Here is a 16,623-nt window from a genome sequence, read left to right on the forward strand (position 1 = left end):
GGAGCTGAAGGAGCCGAGGGAGCTGAAGGAGCCGAGGGAACCAAAAGAGCTGAGGGAGCTGAGGGAGCTGAAGGAGCTGAAGGAGCCGAGGGAGCTGAAGGAGCTGAAGGAGCTGAGGGCTGGATAACCATGCTGAAGGAGCTGGGCAGCTGAGGGAGCCGAGGGAGGCGAGGGAGCTGAGGGAGCTGAGGGAGCTGAAGGAGATGAAGGGGCTGAGGGAGCTGAGGGAACCTAAAAGGCTAACTATAATATACACACACATATATATCCCGTCCTGGTCTCTACGCAGCCCTTCGATTGCTCCAACTGAGTCAATGTTGCCCTCAGGAAACAAATGTTGCCCATCCCCAGCTTTATGTCCCTATAACACGAGTCCAAACACACACACACACACACACACTCACCCTGTATCTGGAATGAGGTCCCATCGCTATGGCAACCCTGGCGTACTGGCTGATGGGTCGTTTGTACCCAACTGCAGACGCCGGCCTTTTCTTCATCTGCGAGGATTTACTGTTCAAATAATGAGACGCACAACAACAACAAAAGAGGCGATGAGGATCCAAAAACATTCAAATCAGCCGAAAACAGCAGCTAGCTTCTGCTGAACGTCGGCTTTAAAAGCAGCAGAGGGAGGACTGATTGTTATCCTGGAGCTCGGGAGTTCTTCTGACCTTTCTGCAGGAACGAGAGACTTGAACTTCCACTGATCCTCCTCGGGGTCAAACATCAGCCTGTTCATGATCTTATTCTTCTCCTCCGGAGGGATGAAGTTCTCTATAATCAGATACCTGCGTGAACGAAACGCACAGAGGGACGAAGGTTTGATAGAAGATCGCGTTTATAATCTGCAGGCAGCAGAGCTGAGGCTGAAACGTTAAACTTTCTTAAAAAACAAACATTTTCCCACCAGGAAATACAGTTTTTCTATTCATACACATAGTTAAAATTATCCCCTTTAAGTTAATGCCGAGTCACTGCTGAATCGTGCTGAGTCAGCACTCATGCTGTTTTCTTTGCATATTTTTGCAGTCAAACTCCTTCGGCCTTTTGTGTTTTTTTTAGCCGTTCATGTATCCAAACGTCCGGCTCAGTCAGGAGGTGACGGCTGTCACTTTTAGCTTCTGTATCTTTTATCCTTTAAAACATATTTAGCTTTATTTACAAACTCCTGAGATCTCTTCAGCTGTTTCCAAAATAATGTTTTCTTTAAAATCTGCTTCAGCTGTTTCTTCTTCTTATGATACTGTTAGCTTTTAGCCAGCCTTTTGCTTCTTTTAGCTAGCCTTTTTGTAGTTCTGGCTTTAAGCTAGCATTTTGATACTGTTAGTTAGCATTTTGTTATCTTTTGCAACTTCTAGCTAACATTTTGCTGATATTTAGTTAGCTTTTTGCTACTTCTGGCATCTACACAACATTTTGCTGTTTTTAGCTTATAGTTAGCCTTTTGTTACTTTTAGCTTCTTGATTTTTGCTACTTCTAGCATCTAGATAACATTTTGCTACTTTTAGCTTTCAGCCAGCCTTTTGCTTCTTTCATCTAGCCTTTTTGTATTGCTGGCTTTTAGTTAGCATTTTGTTACGTTATGCAACTTTTAGCTAACATTTTGCTGTTATTAGCTTTAGTTAGCTTTTTGCTACCTCTAGCATCTAGATAGCATCTTGTTACTTTTAGCTTCTAGCTATCCTTTTGCTACCTTTAGCTTTTAGTTTGTGTTTTGTTACTTTTATATAGCATTTTGCTACTTTTAGCTTGTCTTTTGTTACATTGAGCTTCTAGCTTTTTGCTACATCTATCATCTAGATAACATTTTGCTACTTTTAGCTAGCCTTTGTGTACTTGTGGGTTTAAGCTGGGATTTTGATACTTTTAGTTAGCATTTTGCTATATTTAACTAGCATTTTGCTACTTCTAACTAACAATTTGGTGCCTTTAGCTTGAGTTAGGTTTCTGCTACTTTTGGCATCTAGATAGCATTTTGCTATTTTTAGCTTCTAGCTATCCTTTCAATCTAGTTCAGTTCATTTTAGCCTTTCTTTGGCTTATTTTAACTCAGTTGGCTTCTTCAGTAAAGTCTTTCAGCAGTCACCATTTATGCTTCTTTAAAAAAAAAAATTCTAGTTATTTAATAAAGTAACTAGAGAATTTTTTGTGTTCCTCTATGTTGAAAGATAAATTTTTTTTAGATGTTAAATAAAATCTTTTAAACTCTGTATTTTGGAGTCAGTGTGGAGCAGAAACTCAGTTTTGCTGCCTGTAAATTCCTTTACTTCCTGCTTGTTTCTGTTCTGCAGCCTCTGTTAGAACCAGACCCCCATGAAGCGAATTTCGGGATGTTTCTGCGACTCACTTGAACTTCAGCTCTCTGGTGAGCTCGTTCTGGGTCTGCTCCAGGTCCTGCCGGCTCCTCACGTGCTCGTCGTTCACGTCCTTGATCTCCGCCTTGATGCACTGCAGCTTGGCGTACAGCTGAAAGGGGAAAACGGAGGCGGTGAGAGGCGCTGATGCGCCCGGTGCAGGGCTCGCTGCAGCCTGGTCGCCCGTGGCAACCGCAATGGGAGCTCTGGTGTCTGGAGAGCAGGCCGGCAGCCAATGGGAGCGCGGCGATGCTCGGCACGCTGCTTTCCTCCCTCCGGTTCTCCTGAGCGTTCACCAATCTGCGCCTGAATTATGACTCAAGCTCATTCTCAATCAGGAGGAAGAAAAGCTGCTTAAAATGTACATAATGTGTAAAAATAAAGGAGTTTTATTCATTTTTTGGGTTAACTCAGACCAAACGTTAGCTTACCTGAGCATATGGAGCCTGTGCTTATTATAAATCTTAAATTCTCCAGCTCTAAAGCTTCAAAATGATTGGTAGTTTGTAGAAATTGGGTGATTTATTACCTGGCAACAAGCTTGTTTAGTTTACGAGAGTGCCTGCATGAAAACTAGGTTTTTATTGGTCTGGAGCGACTTCAACGGTGTTATAGTTAAATAAAAAAGGGGAATCCTCAAGCTTCACAATGATCCGATGCATTATACGAAGGGATTTCCAGGCCAGCAGGGAAAAATGGTCAACATCAATGGAAATAAAATGAATGAAAAGGAGGCATACCTGTTAGAAGACTTTAATTTAAAGGTAGATTAGGAGGATAATATGCTATTTTACTAACAGGGATCATTAGTCGGTGTCTTTATGGACTCAAATTTACATAAATTAAGACAAAAATTAATATTTGAACTGTAGCTGGTGCTCATTCTGACTCATTTTCCCATCACGGATCACACATACTTACAGTTTTATATTAAACAATGGATTAAAAGTTGTTTTTTTAACTGAATTTAATGGTTTTTTTTTTACTTGCAGTCAGTAATCAGCTGGAAGTTTGCAGATGCATGAAGGATTATTACAATCTACGGATTTAATACGTTTGTTTTTTTTTATATTTAAAGGAAAGAGCGACGGATGGCGAGACAAACTGAACAGATATCTGAGGCGGGTGGAGAGGGCGTCAGTGGGATCCAGGTCAGGGGTCAGAAGGAGAAGCAAGAAAAGCATCTGTATGTCTTTTTATACCAGAAAAGTGCGTGCTAATTCACAAATCAACCCTTGGATCTATTCTGCATCGCCCCGCTGTGGATGTTTTACCTTCTTGAGCTTCTTGGTTTTGGCTTCGACCTCCTGCTGCAGAGAAGTGAAGGTTTCTCTCAGCTCAAGCGTCTCCTCATCCTGGTTCAGCATCTGTTGCTGCATTTCCCTCTCCCGACGCGTCTGAAACCCCAAACATACATCGCGAGGCAAACGTTTACTAGGAAGGCCTCGTCCAGTAAAGCAAAATTAAACTGATATAAAAGCAAATGACTGACTGGTTTACCTGCTCGGCGATCTCCTGCCTTTTCATCTCCAGCATCTTCTGCTGCTCGTTGGTGTGATCCATGATGTTCTTCCCTCCAACCAGCAGTTTGCTCTCCATCGCCTGAGAAATACAAACAGTTTGTATTCATTTTTATATAAAGCGTAAAAAGCAGTTATTCTGGGATAACTCTCTTGGTTTGATGTTAAATCCATCCATCAGCTTCCTGCAGCTTGTCCGTGGTCGGGTCACCGAGTCACGGATCCAAAGGCTTTCCAAAACCAGAGAGGATCTGGGTCTGGACCTTTAGAGGGTTGGAACGTAGACGGTCCAGTCCAGCTCGTTCTTCACCACGGCAGACCAAAGCAACGCCTTCATTGCTGCAGGCGAGACCCCGATCCCGTCGCTCCATCTCCTGCTCCATCCTACCAGCACTCAAAATCAAAACTCCTTGACCTCCTGCTCTTGAGGCAGAGACTCACTCCTTGTTGCCATCTTCGTGCCCTCATCTTCAGCTCAGGATCACCTCTCTGATGGAAATGTTTGTCAATTTATTCGTTTTAAATGTTTCATGATGTTTTTTTCCTGATTTAAATCAAGTTTTATTTTAAGTGAAATCATCGGTCGGCCAGACAGGCTAGATGTGGCCCCCGGGCCAGCAGTTGAATAACCCTGGTGTCCGATTTTGTTAAAGAGACACGGTGGAGAAAAAGGCTGACACGTTGAAAAAGTTGTAATTCAAATAGAAAAATATCAAAAACGCTTTGTCTTGATTTATCTGCAAAGTGCTGCTGTTGTTAAAAAAAACAAAAATGAAAAATGTGTTTTTTTTTAACTAATTTAAGAAATTAAATTAGTTAATCACCTACATAAAAGAATGAGGCGTTAGTGACGTTTCAGCCCGACAACAACTAAAAATAGCTTAAGGTTTTATTTTACTTACAAATGATTATTTGCCGCTAAGCTTCAGTAACAGATCTGATAACTGTAGGAACCTGAAATGAGCCTGCAGAGCGCCTTGAAGTCGAACCACATCTGTAGAAATTTGAGATTTGATTCTTTGTGAGCGCTGAAGCTGCAGCCGGTGGACGCTGCGAGCCGACAGCTTGAACATCATCATGACGGTAAAACACGACGACAAGCTGAGCTCTGCTGGAACCTCACACGGCCTCGGGCACGAATCAGGTCCAGAAGTAGGTCGAGATCAAACGACTCAGACCGCCAACATGGCGTTCCTCGATGGAATGCATATCGCCCGCCGCCTTGAAACGCCAGGTTTAAACTGGAGCTGGAGCTGTTTTGGTCAAACCTTATTATGTGCAATCTCAGGCGTGTTGAGGATGACTCTCAGCTACTACCACACCTAATTTTAGCACAGTATCTGTAAAACTGACTGAGTTGCAGCCACTTTTGGTCACTTAGCTGTGGTGGCCATCATGAATGGGGTTACAGAAAACAAACATTATCACCTTTTTACCATCTGAGGCGGGGGATAAATCTACAGCCACTCTGTTTGATGATGTTCATCCGTTTTCTTTATTTCTACTCTTTACAAAGAAGACTGGACTTTATTATTTCAAGCTTCTGACAGCGGGTCATTTTGTTCCCGTGGGAACTAAGTTACACAAACCTACAGACGCACGTGGATCCCTGTCCTGAAGCTGGAAATCTGAGCTCAGGAAGACGATACTCAGTGAGCACTATGTCGTATGGGCTTTATTCTGGTTCTTAATACAAAAAGACAGTGTGTGTCTGTCCGCTGTGTGCAGCCGATACTCTCCCCCGGCATGTACACGCACACTGTCCTCTTAAGAGCAAACAGAAAAACACACATTTAAACTGCTGCAGAGGACAGAGGAGTCCTTCAGAGGCGATGCAGCACAGAAAGCCTCTTTGTTTCAAGCTGTCCTTGTGTCCTCGCCGTATATCTGTCATATTCTTTCAGCTTCGTTTAAGGCCTGACTCATGTTGGGGGTTTTCTCCATGCCTGCGTGTCCCTTTGTGCCGCTCGCATTCCTTATATCCAAGACTTTTACGACGCAAGCAGCGACTCAGACAGGAAATCTGCTGTTTTACATTTAACTCGTGGTCAGATCGGAGCTTTAATTAAGCATAAACACGGGCCCACCGCGATCCTCGCTGGGGTCGCGAAACTGTGTCAAAGCCCAAATTACAGCTTTGCCCCGCATGCAGCTTTGTTTGCAGCAACATCCAATTAAAACACAATTACTGTGCAAACACTGAGCAGAAAACAGGGGAGGCTTCTCCTGCAGAGCAGACCGCCGCGTTTTCATGAAAGCTTCAATTCCAGGAAATAAAATTTACAAAAAACCTGTAAAAATAGGTTTGTAATTAGGAACATCATTCCGGGCATCTCAGACACGTTTAAAGATAAAAAAGGAAAATAAACATTAACAACTTGTCCAAAAATACCAAGTGTTTAAAGCTAAATGTTTATGAGTGAACAATAAAAAATGTTTCTTCTCATTAGTGCACTTTCTTCAATCTGTCTAGTAGCTTTTAATAATCAACAATTCCCTTATAACAAAATGTTGCTAACATTTGAGTCTTTCGGTTTGAATTTGTTGGTTTTTATTGATTAAGACCGTGAGACGCTGCAGCACGAGACGACAGCTGCGGCCATCTTGACGGATGTCCTGCAGTCTTTACCGCCGTTATATTTTCCCTCACAGAAGAACGAGATCCCTGTTAGTCTGACGGAAACGCTTTAATTTTCGGTTTCTGACGAAGGATCCAGGGATTACGTGTGTTTCATGTCGTCTTCAAGCCTAAAATGTGTGAACCTCTTCAGGAAAAGCCCAAAAGAGCAGTAAAACTGCTCTATAAAATAATATTTCAGATTTTATATTATCTTTAATAATAACGTTTTTGCCTGTTTGTTTGTTTAGCTGTCTTTGAGCAAAATATCTCATGAACAGAATAATGAAACTCCCAGAAAGAAATCACTGAATGTCAACCTCCAACTGATTTTGGATTCAGGGAAATTTAAGATGGCCGACACAGCTAAGCAACCTTAGCAAGCACAAAGAAAATGGATAAAACAGAAAACTGCACGGACACTGAGCTTAAATTTGGTGTGGAAGTAGCTGAGAGTACTCCATAACACACACTGTGAATGCTAAACGACTGGAGTCAACTCTGTTTGTTAGCAAAATATCTCAAGAACCACTGAACAGATTTAACAAAATAACTGAATGCATATCTACAACTCATTAGTTTTTAAATTCAACAAAAATCAAGATGGCTGACTTTATAAAACACAGAAACAGACAAAACTTAGCCAGTCGGTAGAAGCTGAGCATTGTGTAAGAACTGTTTGGAGCTTTGTTTGTCTGTTAGCGAAATATCTAATGAACCACTGGGCAGATTTGAACAAAACTCTAATAATTAGCTGCACGTCTACAACTCATGAATGGGACCAAAGCAGATTGCTGTCGTTTTAAAACAGCTTCAATCCCAAACATTTCAAACGATTCATGCAAACCCCATTTTATAAACCTTTCAACGATTATTGCTTCTGCATTAGATGGTTTTTCACCCAGAAGTCTGTGGGTCATGCACACTGAAACACATTTTCTGAGTGTGTGTAAAAGCACACAAGTTTGTGGACACATAATCTGCCCATAAGTGCCTGCTCACATTCCTTTCAGCTGTAACTGATCCATTTCCTGATGGGAAAGTAGGGAGAGAATGGGAAGTGTTGCATTCTGAGCCAGACACTCGCTGCAAGGTCGAGTCCTGCTGGGAGCGATCGGGCTAAAAATATCACCTCACAACAACAGGTCTCTTCTGAGCAGCTCGGGGACAGAGAGCTTGCTGGGATGAATGCGAGACAAGAGGAGGAAGAGACACGAGATGCTGAAACAGGAAAGATGAAGAGAGTGAAAAAGGACAGGATGTGTCTCCGTCTCACGTTTGTCAAGATTGATCCAACTTTAAACCCTCAAATCTCATTAATGTTTACTCAGAGTCAGTCAAGCGCTCACAAACACATGAAGGGGAGACATCTTTAGCACAAAATCACCCAGTTTCCTGTTAGTTTTCTTCATTACACACAAAAAAAGCAAATTTGCTTCATAAGGAAAATGCTAGAGTTTTAAACTAAGATCTCACACCATCTGTTAGTGCTCTGAATATGTGTTGGGGATGACTCTCAGCTACTGCCACACCAAACTTCAGCTCAATATCTGTAAAACTGACCGAGTTAGAGCATCTTTTGTGACTGCTAAGGTCAGTTAGCTGCAGCGGCCCTGCAGAATTGGTTTGACTCCAGAGGTTAGTCAGTTGCAGACGTACATCCAGTGGTAACTTTCTGTGATTTTCATTAAAATTCATCCAGTGATTCATGAAATATTTTGCTAACAGACACAAAAACACACACACAGATACAGGCAATAACCATGCATGATTGCCTGTCTTGATAAAAAGCCTTTTTTGCAGACTAATATACCATTAATACTCTGATATGCCTCACTTTTCTTAACTAATCTGGTCAAAGTGAATTTTTACTCTTAAGCTCGAGTTTTTACATCTTGAACTGTAGTGTGACACTTATAGATGTTCCCTCTTTGGTTTATTTAGTTATATCTGTAGGAACTCTTTCCTGCAGCACACATTTCACAGCAGGTTGCAAAAACCTGAGACACAACCAGCTAGAACGACACAAAAGACACATTCTGTGGCGCTGGTTCAGTTCGTAATAAAATCTGCGATTTAAAAAACAGCAGACGTGAACTTTGCATGAGATGACATCAGCGAAACTCACATCTATCTCCTGTAAGACAAACGCATCTTTAATATTTCATGTTTACGTGCGGAGAGTCCTTCATTTCTCATTTTCGCTCTTAACACAAAATGAACGCACGACCTGCAGGAAACAAACCAAATTCATCCACACACACACACGAACACACACAGAGTGGATTCATCAATATTTCAGGGCTGCAGCCCTGTTTGCTGAGAGATGAAGAGCATCTTATCAGCCTCCTCCACACAGACGCACAAAAATACAGAGCCGAGTTTCTCCACCCAGGCTTTGTTCTGCTCTAATTTAACAGGAAGTCAGCTTTATAAACAGGAAGCACCGTTATTCTAATCAGGCTACGTGTGAGTGGAAAAACACAGCTGGAAAAACAACATTCAGAGTTTAATGCAGACGTATTTGTGAGCTCAAACATCATCGTATGATACTTGCTGTGAGGTAATGGTCATTGTTGTTGATCCTGGTTTCTGATTGGCGCACGGAAATAAGAACTAATGCAAAGTGAACACTGATTTCCTTTAATAACCAGACACAAAGAATGGTGTCATTAACCTCCTCGTGACACTCATATTTCATGACAAGCCTGGAAACTAGAAGCAGACACGGAGACGCAGTGAAGAAGCAGTTTTGACCCAGAAAAGTGGATCTAAGAATAGTCCAGCGGCGAGTCGTTCAGAGATAAGAAGCTGCTGCTCGACGTGAGGCAGCTGAATTTAGATGTGCCTGTTTCATAACCGAGCACCGGCACTAACCTGTTAAAGTTAACCACTACGATGGAGTTACAGGTTTTATAGGCGAGAACGTCGGGACAACCGCAAATTTGCCAATTCGTTGGTGTGGAAAAGAAAAAATAAACGGTTTTCATCAGGAAATCAAAGCAAGCCATAGCGTGACAAACTCTTCTTTTTGATCGTTTCCAAACCATCTCGTCTCACACTTCGCCTCGGGCAGGTCGGGAAGCTGATCCAGCAGCGTCTCGTGTCGAGGCTGAGGGTTCGTAGAGTCCAGTGACTCTGTTGTTCTCCACGAGTGACTTATTGACGGGATCGGCCCATGAATCAGGCCAGAGAACGAGCGTGGCTCGGACTCTGGCTCGGAGTCTTTGTTGCATGAGTATAAAGAGAAAATGGACATTTTAAGACGCATCGAGCTCCAGGTTGGACATTTAAAAATGTGTGGGGGGGAAACAAAAACTAAAAAAATCTTAATATGTTACCCTTCTAAAATTAAAAGTTGAAGATTTCTGTACTGAGCACAAAACGTGAGGATATTTGTGTTTGGCTGATTATTTCTTTGTTGTAACAACTGATTGTTGGCAATAAATCTTACCCTGTTGGAAAGCCTGTTTATTTACCCTTAAATGGAGCCATATTTGTTGGGAAAATGCATTTGTGGGTTGAGCATCAGAGCGGAGAATGTGGGGTTGCACCCGTGAAAATATCGCCAAACAACTTGTATGTGTATGGTTCTTCCACATGCTGCTCAGGCTGTTTCCAGGTTTCCTAACGAATGTGAGTAAATACAGAGTTAAGTCGACTCACCTTGTACTTGGCGGTCAGCTGTTCGGTGGCTTCCTGCTCCTTCCTCAGGTCCCCCATCATCTTCTCATTCTCTCCCAGAAGCCTCTGCTTCTCCTCGGTCATCAGGAACTGATCTTCTCTGATGGCCTCCTTCTCCTTCTCCAAACGCTGCTCCTCCATCTTTACGTACTCCTCTGCCTCCTTCTCCACCTCCTCCTCCTCTTCCTCCCCGCCTTCGGTGTCTTCATCGCCGTCTCTTTCCCAGTCCTCGCCGTCCAGCTGCTCCTTCTTCTGTTTGCTCAGCCACCTCCTGTGGTTGAGCTGGGCCCGGAGACGAGCGATCTCCTTCTGGAACTCGCGGAGCAGAGCGTCCTTGGGGTCCTCGTTGACCCTGGGCTGGTTCTGGATGTTCTTTGCACGGTTAGCGTAGCGGAGGGTGGTGAGGGTTTCGTCGTAATGCTGAGGGGCGGGGCCAAGCGTAGCGACCATGACCGTCTTGGCATTCCCGCCCAAAGAGTCCTGCAACAGGCGGGTCAGCTTGGAGTCCCGGTAGGGAACATGGCCGTTGCGTCCATCTGCCAAAGCTGAGATCACGTTCCCCAGAGCTGACAGAGAGAGGTTGATCTTGGCGGCTTCTTTGAGGCGCTCTCCCTGGACGCCGGTCTTGGCTTGGCGTTCACTACCAGCCAGGTCCACCAGGTTCAGATGCCCCACTCGAATGTGCTTCCTCCCATCTGGTCCGGGCTGGCTGCATTCCACCGTGATCAGAAACAAGGCGTGGGACCTGGACGAATGTTCATTCATGTCCGTCGCCCCCACCGCTCTCGCCTGGTTGCCCACATTCATCACCTCCTCAATCTCCTTGATGCTTTTGCAGACACACGATGTGAGATCCTGGACATAGACCCCTGTGTCCGGACTCTCTCGGAGCTCCAGGCCTCTGGTGTTGCCGTGGTTGGGGTCGAGGAGGTCACGGATGTCCTCTCTGTAGATCTCGAGGTAGGACGCCCGGACCAGGTACTGCCTGTCAGACTGCGAGCGGGAGATGTGAGTGAAGATGTGGTCGAAGGCATTGGGGATCACGCCCTGCTTCTCTGGGTCCAGCCAGGCTCCCTGCATGGTGTAGGTCTTTCCGGTTCCAGTCTGCCCATAAGCGAAGATGGTGCCGTTGAACCCAGCCAGCACCGAATCGATCAGCGGCCGCACGCTCTCGTCGTACAGATCCCTCTGTTTGGAGTTTGCGTCGTAGACGGCGTCGAAGGTGAACGTCTTTTGGGGCTCGCTTGGGGGTGCGCGAGGGTTCCTGAGGATCACCTGGCCCAGACGCAGATCCATCTGCACGATCCCTCCGGCGGGCCCATTGGACTCCTCTTTCCGGTTCAAAGGACGGCATCGGACGACCACCTTCACCGACTCGCTGCTCTTGTTCTTTGACATGATTGGCTGTTTTCTTTGTGTTTTCTAAATTAAAACAGATCAGAACCTTTTATTTGGACGTCTGTCTGTGAATTCTGATTTGGAGCAATCATAAATACCAGAATCATTATGGCTCCTTGGTCACATTACAGCAGGAATATTTACCTCTACAGACACTGGGAGCCCATTCTACCGCTGCTTTCCTTCCTTATTGTCACAAACACACGGGCGGTCAGAACCGAAGCTCCATCGCAGAACCCGTCCAGATTCGCTCTCCTCGGGTGGAGGAGGGGGGGTAAAATCCAGCGATGACACGGATCAGTTCGCGCATCTCTCTCCGGCCGTCCGCGGTCCGCATCCTCCGGAGGTCCGCTCCAAGATGCTCCGAGGCGGATCTGCGGCTCGCAAACACACACACACACACACACACACATCCAGAGGCTCACACACACACACACACACACAGCCAAAACCACCACACCCTACATCACTGCGGAGTCCCACAAGGCATCATGGGAAATGGAGTCCCATCTCCGCGCCTCTAACTCCTTGAATCGGGCTTTAAAGATGACAAAATCTGTTTGTCTGTTAGCAAAATATCTCATGAAAAAGCGTGGAAGAATTTCAGTTTTAATGAAACTTTCAGGACCTGTACAACTGATTAACCTTTGGAGTCAGCCAATTCAAGATGGCCGCCACAGCTAACCCAAACACACAAAAGTGGCAGAGATATTGAGCTGAAATGTGATGAGAGTTATTCATGACACCTACTGTGAATATGGCATCTCACAAAATCTTATTTGCAGGTTTTTCTGCAGACATTAAGATGATTTTAATCTAAAAGAACACTGGCATGAAAGGCGGCGGGTGATATGCATTCCTTCTGAGGATGGCTAAGCCTTTAATTTATTGTATTATTGTGTCTTTTAATATAAACCATTTTAGGATTTTTTTCTTATCGAGGGAAAGTTGCCTTCACATCAGCAACTGTTACTGCTCACGAGTGCCTTTGAAATTCTTGGATCCTATTAGCAATAAATTAAAATAAAACTGTTTTTATTCAAAATTAAAACCGTGAGCAGAGCTAAATGTGCCAATATTTGTCTTTATCTGGCCTAATTCACCCGGTAACTTTGGCAGCTGTGATAGAAGGTGTCCCAGAAATATGATAACAAACCAACTTTTATCTCAATTAAAAGGAATTTTCTCTGAGAAATTAGATTTAGTTGAAAAACTACGAAAACTTAACTGTTAAAATCATTACCAAGGTGCAATAAATAAGCCTCTAGATGATGACATTTTGGTGCAGCTGAAGTGGAGTCCATTTTTCTGCAGTTTCAGGCTCTTAAGAAGGAATTTTCCAAACTCATCTGCCAGAAATTGAAGGTGGCTTCCCGGTTATTACACAACTAAACAGCACAAACAGAGGACATTGTGGGGGAAATCCAAACTTAATCATTATCTGACTAATTTAACCGCTCAAATGTGACCCAACAGCGACCCCTGGTGAAATAAATGCAGCATGTTTGACCTACAGATGGCCAAAGTCACCTACTAGGAGGTCAGAAAATTAGCAGCAGGAAAGATTTATATTTCCTGATGTAACCTAAGAGGTGATGTGGAAGCTTTTAGAGTAATTATCTGTAATTTAGGGTTTTTCCCCATTTAAATGATGTGATGTGGGTTTGAGGGGAATACTTCAACCACATGGGGACTTCAACCCTCCACATTATTTATTTTTTTACACGAGAAAACAGATGAAAACACTTTGGTTCAACATGACTGATGACATGATGATGAAAGTTTCACCTCAAACTGAAAAACATCACAACTATATGTGTAATTTCAGGTGTTTGTCTTTTTTTATGACTCATTCTCAGGGATGTGTTCATTACTGACGTTTGAAGGCTTGAAACCACGTGATGCCATCTGTGACTGCCAAATAAAGGGATAAATGACAAGAAACTGTGAAGCAGACGCAACAACTCAAGCGTTTAATTAAAAGTGACGTGGCCTCTAGAGTTCAGAGAAGCATTGCTATAAATCTAAAACACATTTATAATCACAAAATTATGTCACGAGTTAATGATTAGTCTCAGAGAATTGCTTTGATTAGTAAAATAATATGGTTTATGCATGTTTTAGGAGTATTAATACATTTAGGATTTCCTGATTAACCTTTTTTATTAGAATATCATCTTAAAGGCACTCATTGCAAATTCTTAAATATAAAAACTGTATCAAATGGTGCAGTTTGAAAGTGTTTACTCCAGTAGATTTCCTGATATAATGAATGCAATTCTGAAATACGGGTACGCATTCAACGTAAACAAAGCCGGATCCGCCGAAAACAGTGTGGAAGCTTGAGGTAAAAGACCGACCTTCATTAGGCTCATAGTCTGTGTAACAAATACAACCAGCAGGTTTAATGTTTGACCCATTTTCAGTCAAATTATTATCTTAAAGACACATTAACCATCGATATGATGGAAATATTGTGCAGATTTCTTCTTCGTGACTTTGCAACGAGAACCTTTAAAGTACTTTTGATTGTAAGTTGATGTTCAAAGGCAGAAATTAGGGAAATATGTGACATTTCGTAATAATCGGGTTGTTTTAGTTTCAGCGGGGGAGATTTTTCTTGAAGCTCGAGTTAAGGGGAGGCACCCATTTATATGCACAGCACATACAGCTGCTCAGTTCCTCCCTCGTTAACCCCCGGCTCATGTAGTTCCCTGACCCCTTTAAGCTGTCAGATAAACACTGAATGCCCCTAAAGACGCTCGAAGCACACAGTATGTTTTATAACCAATTAGGCTCTTGGACTCCCTTCCTTATCGATGCGAGAGCAGAGAAGAAATGTGAGAGGCTCGCTGTGTGAGACCAACCCTGGGGCCCCTCGCAGAAAGAAAGAAAAAAAAAATCAGGAATGTTTCCTGATCTGAAAAAACTTCTGCGCTAACGCAAGATTTATTAGTGTAACAAAGGCTGCTCGACTGTGGAGGGACTGGATGGAGAAACACGAGGATCTGAGGGAAAACTGATCTTTATTTAACTCGAGGAGGTCGATGAGCCGCTGGAGTTTTCATCCCCAAAGAAAATCCTTTCTCTCTCATTATTATTATTTTCTTTTTTAGCTTTTATTATTATGATCTAAAAGATTTTGCTCTGTTGGCATTTTGTCCAGACGACAAAGTTGCTTAATTTATGTGTATACAAATAATTGTTGATAAGTTTGAGTGTGAGTTTTCTCAAGGCTTGAAGGAATGCATATCGCCCGCTGCCTTTCATGCCAGAGTTTTGCACTAAGATCATTTAATGCACAATCTCATGCGGTCATGTGGGATGTCACACTCAGAGTATGACTCTCAGCTACTACCACATGAAGTTTTAGCTCAATATCTGTAAAACCCTTTGAGTTAGAGCCATTTCTGTGTTTGCTTATGTTGACTAGCTGTGGCGACCATCTTGAATGGGATTGATTCCAGAAGTTAATCAGTTGTAGACATTCATCTGAGGGTTACTTTCTGAGAGTTTCGCTAAACTCTGACCAGTGCTCCGTGAGATATTTTGCTAACAGACGAACAGAGTCGATACCAAAAGATTAATGCTAAAGTTATAGGCAAAGATTACGCATAATGAGTAGCACTTGTAGTATGTGTTGTGAATGACTCTCAGCTACTACCATTTTAGCTCAATATCTGTAGGATTGACTGAGTTATAGACGTTTTTGTGTTCTCTAAAGTTGAACTGGCTGTGGTGGCCATCTTGAATTCGATTTGCTCCAAAAGTTAATCAGCTGTAGAGGTTCAGCCACCCATTATTTTATGAAAGTTTCATTAAAATCCATCCAGTAGTTTGTGAGATATTTTGCTAACAGACAAGCAGAGTTTGCTTCAAAGTAGTTAGTGATAAAAAATTAGGTAAAATTTTACCACAATCTGATAAAGCTTAAAGTATATGTTAGGGGGCAGTCTCAGCTACTACCACACCAAAGTTTAGGTCAATATCTGCAAACTGGACTGAGTTACAGACAGTTTTATGGTTCTGACAGTCAGCTGACTGTGGCGGCCATTTTGAATCAGGTTAGCTCCAAATGCTAATTAGTTGTAGCTGCATGTTTAGTGATTACTTTCTGCAAGTTTTATTAAAATTCATCTAGTGGTGGATGAGATATTTTCTAACATACAGCCACATAATAAAAAGATTGCTTGCAATAATATTGTTCATGTGTCTGTTTATTTTAACATTCTTTATTTTCTGAGTATTGTGGTATTTTTTTCAAAGAATATCCATCATTTCCTTCCTGTCGGTGCTTGCCTTTCAGAGACTTTGCCAGCTTTAATGTCCCACAGGATGAAGCCTTACATGTCCTGTTTTTTCTTTTTTTTTAAATCATGCAAACCATTACCACATTCTGATGCTTTAAAACCAGGATCAGGTTTAAATTGTCCAGTTTCTGTGTATTTTACAGCAAAAAGCTGACATGGTGGTAGACTCTTTACTCTTGTTCTGTTCTGCTTTTTTAAAATTTTTTAAATTCTTCCTCAGTTTGTGTCAAGTCTGTACTTGGCAGCAGAAAGCAGGGCATATTGAGCATTCCTGTGAGTCTGAGTCAGGCTACTTTGACAGGCGGAAGAAGGAAAGTCCAGCACTAAAACACTCTCAGAGTCATGGTGTGTACATGCAGATCATCCCTCAGCGTTTATAGTTATTAAAAAGTCTTAAGGGGATATATTACCATGCAGTTCTCAGGACAGAGGATGTGGGAAACGCCCGTAACAAGCACAAAAGTACTTATATGACATCACTTTGCCTGACTCACAGCTGGGATAGTCACCGCACCAAGTCCTTGCTTGCCATGAAAACTGAAACACCCTGGCGGTCAAAGATCCGCATGAAACCGGCCGCCATGTTGGATCAACAGGAACAGATCGCAGCGAGAGGCGAAGGGACCTCTGAGCCTAAATGTCCAGCCAGCCCACGCAGTAACATTTGCCCTTTCTGTCACTCCAAGACACGCCCCTTTAACCGTGCAATGTTTGCCATTTCGGCCAATCGCATTAC

At 43.0% G+C, this 16,623-nt stretch overlaps 1 protein-coding gene across 2 annotated transcripts in view; it reads right to left on the bottom strand.

The window, feature by feature from the left end:
• Positions 1-16,573, bottom strand: part of LOC108233488 (kinesin-like protein KIF3C) — a 23,221-nt gene extending 6,648 nt beyond the window's left edge. Inside the window, exons 1-8 of one of the 2 annotated variants that reach the window (XM_037981618.1) lie at positions 16,382-16,573; positions 11,722-11,997; positions 10,162-11,601; positions 3,859-3,960; positions 3,633-3,755; positions 2,352-2,470; positions 675-791; positions 405-513 (exon numbers count right to left, since the gene is read on the bottom strand). In XM_037981618.1, the coding sequence (XP_037837546.1) occupies positions 405-513; positions 675-791; positions 2,352-2,470; positions 3,633-3,755; positions 3,859-3,960; positions 10,162-11,577 (1,986 nt within the window). In that variant the 5' untranslated portion in view covers positions 11,578-11,601; positions 11,722-11,997; positions 16,382-16,573. Of the gene's footprint in view, positions 1-404; positions 514-674; positions 792-2,351; positions 2,471-3,632; positions 3,756-3,858; positions 3,961-10,161; positions 11,602-11,721; positions 14,927-16,381 lie in introns of those variants that run through there. The other variant, XM_017412011.3, reaches the window with a different exon arrangement.
• Positions 16,574-16,623: the final 50 nt, after the last annotated feature.

This window comes from Kryptolebias marmoratus, linkage group LG19 (assembly GCF_001649575.2).
Source record: "Kryptolebias marmoratus isolate JLee-2015 linkage group LG19, ASM164957v2, whole genome shotgun sequence".
Classification (NCBI taxonomy): domain Eukaryota; kingdom Metazoa; phylum Chordata; class Actinopteri; order Cyprinodontiformes; family Rivulidae; genus Kryptolebias; species Kryptolebias marmoratus.